General features: G+C 36.4%; 1 protein-coding gene across 1 annotated transcript; it reads right to left on the reverse strand.

Annotated features, from left to right (window-relative positions):
- Window positions 1–815: 815 nt before the first annotated feature.
- LOC103034266 (trafficking protein particle complex subunit 5) lies at window positions 816–5,234 on the reverse strand. Its single transcript, XM_022682892.2, has 4 exons — window positions 5,146–5,234; window positions 4,871–4,983; window positions 2,741–3,021; window positions 816–2,368 (listed from the first exon to the last, which is right to left on the reverse strand). Exons 3-4 carry the CDS (start codon window positions 3,008–3,010, stop codon window positions 2,072–2,074), a joined length of 567 nt encoding a protein of 188 aa, XP_022538613.1. The 5' UTR covers window positions 3,011–3,021; window positions 4,871–4,983; window positions 5,146–5,234; the 3' UTR covers window positions 816–2,071.
- Between the last annotated feature and the right edge of the window lie 3,356 nt (window positions 5,235–8,590).

Consider the following 8,590-nt stretch of genomic DNA (forward strand, 5'->3'; position numbering starts at 1 on the left):
AAACTCTATTCAATAATTGAGAGAACATTGTAAAATCAAACCACAGATACACATAAAAAAAGATCAATCTGTGTGTTGCATAAAGTTACAAAACCTCTGAAATTGTAATGTGCTAAAAATGCATAAAAAAATTTCCTCCAAAAACAATCCACCAGTGGAGTGATTTAAGGACGAGAACTAAAGACAAACAGCGCCATCTAGTGGAGCATAACATACCTCTGCTAATTGGTAGAAAAGGCTATCTCTCTAATATAGATAGATACAGTGACTCAAATGTGCTCTAACAAATGGTTGAGTAGAAGTTGGAGGTTTTAAATGTCTCACTCACTTGCCCATCGTGGGCAATGCAGACAGGGGAGGTGCTTTTATATTCCCTTTTTTTTATTTATTCTGACCAATGGAGCTGCAGATCCAAACTGATGCGCTATGAAAGATAGGTGCCAAGTGTAAATCCCACTCACACACAACAGGTCTATAGAGCACAAAGACAGACCAATCAGGATGCTCTGTGTTACACTATCAATACTTCTGTCACTCACTCTTTTTCTCTATTGCTTTAAAACATCCAAGAAGTATGTGAGTGAGCCTAATATACAATGCCCTGCTTTCCAATATATTTTATATAAATGTCAGGCATCAGGAAGCCAATATCATTATGCCACATACAGATATTAAATAAATGCTAAATATAATTAGAAAAATACACAATGATACCTATAAATTTTGATACTACAGAAACCCATAATCAGTCAGTCAGTCAGACACAAATATTATTAATCCCAAAGGAAATTTTGCAGAAACTAAACAAAGCAAAATAAAATCAAAACCATTTTTATTTATTGTTATTTAAAACCACAGACCCAAATCCTTTTAAACTCAGACAATTATAAACTACATCCAGATGATTATTCTATTCCCTGAGATTTCATTTTGTTGTGTGTGTGCAATCAGACAATTCACAGTCAATTATTTAACAACATATCAGAATTCATCAGGATATTTTTTTGTTTATATGCATTCAACATACATACAAATGTTTGTGGACACCCCTTATGATTAATGCATTCAGCTACTTTAAGCTGTACCTATTGCTGACACATATGTGCACATGCACACAGCTTGTCTAGTCCCTGTAGTAAAGAAGTATTGTCAACAGAATAGGACTACGGGCACCGGGCCTTATACCAGGTGTGGGCTAGAGGGGTATTAAACCCACCAGTATTGAGCTGTGGAGCAGAGCAACTGTGTTCTCTGGAATAAGGGAGCGCTGTCCAGTTCTTTAGAACTCACTAATGCACTAATAATATGTTATGCTCGTCACATTCTGCTGTCAAATTCTCACAGCAACCTTCTATGTAGCATATACTTTCCCTGGATAATAGAGAGAAGAAAAAACTCTTTTTAATACCCTTAATTTTAGAATAAACAATGTATGAGCAAGCATCCCAATACTAACTGTGTCCATAGAGTAAAGATCAGTAAAGGTTTAAAAAAAATTGTGTAATATTATTTAGGACGTTTTTCGTTCTAGAACCAAATTAGTATTCCTGTTTTTCTTTCATGGGTAACAGGGTGGAAAATAAAACAAGGAAAAAGAAGAATATAAGCCGCTAAATTGAAATTCAGGCACGATGTAAAAACATGTGGTCTTGTGCTGAAACTATGAGGCATCTTGTCTTGTTGGAAAGTCACTTATATGTTGTAATTTTTCCTGCTTTAAGTGAACAGCCAGGATAAACAAATCAAAAACAGCTGCTGATCATCAGTGCATGGCACATCGTTTGAACTAAAGGCCAATTTATACTTCTAGGTTGAACCTACACTGCAGTATACCAATAATGCCATGTGCTGCTGTGGACTGTAAAGGCAAGAACGTGTGGGCGGGAACACGAGGCTTGACGGACCAATCACAGCTGCTGCTGCTGTCCGTGTTGCATAGTAAAACATTTCAGGAGGGATGAGCATCATTTTACAGTGCAGGTTCCACACAGAAGTATGAACTGGCCTCATCAGTGTATTTTTTTCAGCTGTGCCACTGTCTCTCCTTCAGCCTGCAGCTGTGTCCCAGTTTCTATCTGCTGTCCAGCTGTTTGTCTCTGGCGATGACCGCTTCATCAAACTTGATCATCAGCGTGGTTCCTTTGTGCCAGTGCGCGGTGACTTTGGCCGGGAAGCCGCTGTGGGTGAGGATGGCCTCCACCATCCCGGCGGTGAAGGAGGCGCAGTTCAGCGTGCTGTTCTCTTTGGGTACGGATATGAAGGTGTTGACCAGCGGCTCTTTCTCAATGATGTAATAGGTTTTGTCATCGTCGTTCGCCTGTTCCAGCTTGTCTGCCTCCTTACCGAACAGAGACTTCCAGACAGACACCTGCGACACAGACAGATCAGACACAGGGAATCAGAAGTGTGATTGTGTAAGTGATGGTGACTGATTGGCTGACTAGGGATTCGCCATATCATATCATATATCATATCATACACAATAACATCACCAAACATTCTAACATGATTTAAAAAACTCAATATGGTGATAATCAAAATATTATCCGGCCCTGGAACCACATATAGCAAATATAGCAGACAGATATTACTTAGCCTGTGGCATCACTGTTAAAAATACATTATTAGAGCATGCTGTACTTTTTCCCTTTCATCTACCCTTGTGTTAAAATGGCACTAAAGTTCTGAATATTATCTGGGGATAAATCTAAGGTTTTCATAAAGCAGAACAGAAGCAGACCTTTATGAAAAGCAGGATGTTCAGCACTTTGGTCTCCCTTTTTCCGTTCTTCTCCCGCAGCACCAGGACGTCCAGCAGGCTGGCCCCCACTCTCTGGCCCATGTCGGCCAGGCGTGCCTGCAGCTCGGACACAGAGTACACACGACTCTGGCAGTACTGAACCATTTCAGAGAAGAGATAGGCAAAGGCACTCGGGCTGACCTCGGTCTTGGGTCGGGAAAGGGGGCGTTCCAGGATGGCCGACCTCCCATTGGTAAAGCTGACGTCCATGTTGGTCACAGCTGGAAAAAGAGACAGAATGATGTATACAATCATGTTCTGTACATGCTGCTGCTAATTTTCTACTACAATTACTAATATTACTAATATAAGTAGGTTATAATTCTGCTGACGGCAGTGTGCAAGCTGAGCAGCAACTCAGTTTTCTGAGATTTCTTATGCTGTGTGAATCTTGCAGATAAAAAAAAACATTATTCTACTTCAATAAAACTCAAACTCAGAATTCAGTTCAAAATGAACACAGACGTAAAAAAAGAAATGTCACCACTAAAAAATAAAAAAATAAACTCTAATATGTAATTGGACAGCCTTCATCTTTGATTGTAGCAGCATTCACTGTGTCATTGTTTCAATAAGCGTCTGCAATGTCATTTATTTCAATCCAATGTTGCATTAATTTTTCACCAATATCTTGCAGCAGCATTTATGATGGTAGAGTCTGACCACTGCACAAAGCCTCCTCCATCCAGCTCATCCCACAGATTCTCAATGAGGTTAAGATCTGGACTCTGTGGTGAACTCTCTCAATCCATGTGTGAAAATTATGATCTCATGCTCCCTGAATCACTCTTTCACTATTCCAGCCCCATGAATCCTGACATTGTCATCTTGGAATATGCTCGTGTCATCAGGGGAAAAAAATCCATTGATGGAATAACCTGGTCTATATTCAGTATATTCAGGTAGTCAGCTGACCTCATTCTTTCAGCACTTACTGTTACTAAATCCAGACCTGACCAACTGCAGCATCAACCCCACATCATTTACTCAGTTAAATTCAGTTGGAGACTTTTTTTGGCCAGGCAGTGTATATTTTAACTTTATATCATTTAGCATCTTTGCTTTAGGGCTAGATTTGTTTTGTACTGTATTCAGGCAGACATCAACACATTTCACTGATAGTTGTGCCTTGTATTTACATACTACAATTACATATGTGAAAAGTAAATCATAAATCTTGTCGATATCCTGTAGAAAAATTATATACTTTAATAAAACCGTTTAGAATTAACACGGTTGTAAAAAATAAAAAAATAAATAAAAAATCAAGTGCTGTATGTTAAATGTATTGTCACCATATAGCACTAAACACTTTCTTTTCATTCTTCAATATGCTTACAAAATTATTGTTTATATCTTATTCATATTTTAGTTTTACTATCTCTGTATACATATCAACTTTATATCATTTAGAATCTTTTCTTTAAGGCAAGATGTTTATTGTAGTGTATTTAGTCAGACATCAACACATTTCACTGACAGATTACATTTGTGACAAATAAACTTTGACTTTGTCAATACAACAGCAGACCAACGTAAAATACACTTCTTTAGTAATAAAGACCAGAAAAAACTCTGATAAGAGAACAGACGTTTGTGTTTTTCCAGAAAGAAAAGCAGGACACAGACATTCCTATACTAAATACACACTATAATAATGAATAATATTGTTATCAATAATAACCCACATAGCCACAGTGAATGATCTAAACTCAACTTCGGGAAGTGAAGCGAAATGTATGTATATATTTTAGAATTACTGCATCTTCAAAATGACATGTAATTGTCTAAATAATTGTTTAGAGACTTAAACAGAAACTTGTAGCTTAAACACAGTTTACTTAGCTAAAATAAGAAGACTAACTATGCTCTTTCTGCAAAGTTTAAAAAGTCTAACAGCTGAATCTGTTAGCTATAAATTAACTTAGCATAGCTAATTTAGTTAACGTTAAGGCGCGTCAGTGGAGCGCCTTAAGAGACACCAGGAAGCATTAACATATATCTATAATAAATAATCTATTAAATAATCCCGAAAAATAATTTTAAAAAAGCAGGTATCAGATTATTCACCTCCTGTTTACAGAATTCTTCCTCTGGATTAGCGCAGATCAGACCTGGACCATCTTCTTCAGGCGGTTTAATGGCAGCTAACTCTCCTATACTCGGTGCATTACTGCCACTTACTGGACACAAATAAGACGGAATGGCTTCAGGAAATAAACAGAGATAAAAAAAAAAACATAATATAATAATAATAATTTTACATTTATTTCAATCTTATTTAAAAGCCCCGAAAGTTTTAGGAACTTCAACATTTAGCATTAGTGTAAAACCATCCTACCCACTTATAAACTCCCTACAGACAGGGATGCACCAAACACTTCTGCCGGTGTTCTGTCGAGTTGTGCTACCCATCGTTTTTTGCTACTTAGCGGGTCTGCGCATGCGTTACACACTTTTTTTTTTTAACTGTTTTCCTGATAATTCAGTTTTTGGGTCCATTGTACAATCTGAGCTCGCCGCCATTGTTTTCTTGAGTGTTACAACCGTGTGAAAAAGTCATAATAAAAACAGAATAAAAAAACTATAAAGTTGTAATTCTAAATACCTAATACATTGTCTTAACTTTATCCTGATACAGCGATTAGGCTATTTAAATATCATACCGAGAATTGTACTGGGAGCATGTTCATTTTGTATTTTACCTTAAAATACACTAGGGTAGCATAGTTTGACAAGATTGCCAAAATCGACAGAACATCAGTTCCGATTCATCAGCCGAACAATGAAGCAGCACGTGCTCAGGGGTCTCATGCTGAAAATGAATGCTGTTACCACAGACATCTATGCCTATTACCGTACAAAAACAAATTAATAATAATAATAATAATAATAAACTTACGTAAGTATAATATATATATATATATATATACACGTACGTAAAAAAAAATAATATATATATATATATATATATATATATATATATTTTTTTTTTTTTTTTTTTTTTTTTTTTTACGTACGTACGTAAGTCCTGCGTAAGTCCAGCGCGAGGCGTCATTAAGCCCAAATATTCGATTGTTTTTTTTATTCAGTTTTTCTGAACACGAGCGCAGCGGCAGCTTTTCATCGATATTTCAGCGACTAATACCACTTTATACTTCTATATATTAACTGTTTATTTATCTGTATTGTCTCATAAGTATAATATAATTTACCTGTTATCTGTGTTGTATTGTTACTAATTACATTTTTTCTTTTACAGGTAAAAGAGGCCGTTGTGGGACCGACATCCCGCGGTCTGGTAAGGCCTGGAGGTTTCTTGAACAGGGCCAGGAAGCACTGACAACGGACCTCGCCCCCACACTCCACCAAGAGCCATCCAACCAGGGAGACACACGAGTACACTGGTTAGAAATTATTAGAAAAGGGGGTTCTTAGGTAAAGGTTCATAGAACCATAAAACTCAAAGAAATGTGTGGATTTTTTTTGTATTAAATTGTTAATAGGTTTTATATATTGTCCTATTTTAGCCTGTGTTTATGTAACTTTTTCCATGCAGAGAGGATGGCTGCAGTTCTTCTTCTGCTGCTTTTCTGTAAGGAGGAAGAGAAGAGGAGGGTGGCAGAAAGCAGAAAAGAAGCATGGGCAAAATAGAGCAGGATAGATAATAGATACATACAGTACACACATACATACACACATTAAAACACATATATACATGCATACACATTTATATATATATATATATATATATATATATATATATATATATATATATATACATTGGCGTAGGAACCGGGGGGGATGGGTGGGACATGTCCCACCCAATATTAGAAACAGGTGGATTTGTCCCCCCCAAAAATTATATCGTTTCGCTCTGGTCAGCTGTACTATTAATGAGGAGACAGACCGGACCAATCACGGAGCCGGTTCAGGTATTAAGTCCCGCCTCTCAGCACAAACAGCCAATCAGCTTGCTGGTTTTGCGGCCCGCGGCGTGCTAGTGGGGGAAGCCCCGCCCCCTCGCTGTGAGATTTAGCAGCGGGATCGAGATACCCCTCGCTGCAGAACCACAAGTCCAGGGGGTGGGGCTGGATCTGATCCAAGGGGTGGAGCCTGACCTCCTTTCATTGGTTTTAAGTCATCGCATTTCAATTCGTCGTTAAACTTAACACGTGTCGCTTACGTTTCCCGACCAGGACTTATTTTATCTTATCAAATAAATCCTGGAACCCAACCTTAAGACTTTTACCGTTTATAGATCAAAATGTTATTTGCTACGTAGCACATTTAAATCACACAATACAGATTTAAAAGAAGGAACATGTCTGTGATTACAAACATAATAAAATGCTGTACATTTCCTATATAAATATTAACTATTTCATTTTTTATCTTTAATAAAAAGGGCCTAAAGACAAAATAAAAAATAAATAATTAAAATAAAGGATGCCAATGAGTGTCTTATCTACCAGCTACCATGTTCATTTATTATTACAGATATTAATACACAATCAAAACGGCGAACAAAAAACAGAGTTCTATAAAAAGAGTGTAACGATGTATAATTTTCACGTTCGTGATTGTTTACTTGACTCCGAAAGGCGAGTGAGTAAAACCGGATGGGGAAGAGTCCGATCTGCTTCAGACCAATGAAAACACGACGTAGGAAGAGTTGGATCAGATCCAGCCCCACCCCCTGGACTTGTGGTTCTGCAGCGAGGGGTACTTGGCGGGATCGGGCTGCAGCAGCTTCAGCTGATTAAGATCTGGATATACGGGGATTTTTCTAAAAGAAAGGTAACGGAGGCTAACCACATAAACTGTGATGATGTTTCTGATAGCTGGATAAAAATACAAGACTCTAAATCAGCACACAGTTTAAACCCACTGTGATTAATAAACTGCAGCTGTGTGAGTGAGTTAGCTTAACTTTGGAATTAGATAGATTGGAAGTCAACGTTAAAGAAAAAATAAACTATATACGTAATGTTCAACTTGCCCTGTACCTGATCAGCTAATTACTGTTTCATTTTTAAACTGTCTTTATTAATTTAGGATTACAGGATTTACTGTGAGCAATAATGAACAAAAATTCATTTAGTTAACTAGTAATCTAGAAGCCAGATGTAGTGGATAGTCAGAATTTAGTACAGTACTTTATGTTTGTAGTTTAAAGCAGTTTCCCAGATAGCAAAGGGACGTTGAATCAACGTTGATTCACCGTTGAACCGTCAACGAAGAACCGTTGAAACAACGTCGATTTCCGACGTTGATTCAACGCAAATGTGCACATACTGATCAACGTTGAATCAACGTCGAAAACTGGTTGAAAGCAGACGGCAAATCAACCCCCTTTCAACCATTATATAAACCATCTGATTATTGTCGGTTTTGGTTGTTTTTTCGACGTAAAATAATTCCTGCTTTATCTACAACAGGAATATAATAATACTACTACTTCTAATAATAATAATAATAATAATAATAATAATAATAATAATAATATCATTATTATATGTTGTTAATTATAGTATTGTCGCTGTTATTGTTATGTTTTTACTATGATTATTAATAACAATAATAACAGCGACAATAATAACAATGATATTACGGTTATTATTATTAATATTATTGTTGAACAACGGTAATATTATTAATATTATTAATAATAATACTAACAATAATAATAATAATAATAATAATAATAATAATACTAACAATAATACTAACAATAATAATAATAATAATAATAATAATAATAATAATAATGAATAACACCAACAGATC

This window comes from Astyanax mexicanus, chromosome 3, assembly GCF_023375975.1.
Source record: "Astyanax mexicanus isolate ESR-SI-001 chromosome 3, AstMex3_surface, whole genome shotgun sequence".
NCBI classification, from domain to species: Eukaryota; Metazoa; Chordata; class Actinopteri; order Characiformes; family Acestrorhamphidae; genus Astyanax; species Astyanax mexicanus.

Bases quoted from the DNA above. Each gene is read 5' to 3' on its own strand.
- LOC103034266 (XM_022682892.2), bottom strand. From the start codon at position 3,010: ATGGACGTCAGCTTTACCAATGGGAGGTCGGCCATCCTGGAACGCCCC. The intron at 2,369-2,740 runs GTCTGCTTCTGT...TCTGTGTCGCAG, and splicing joins ACATCCTGCTTTTCATAAAG to GTGTCTGTCTGGAAGTCTCT.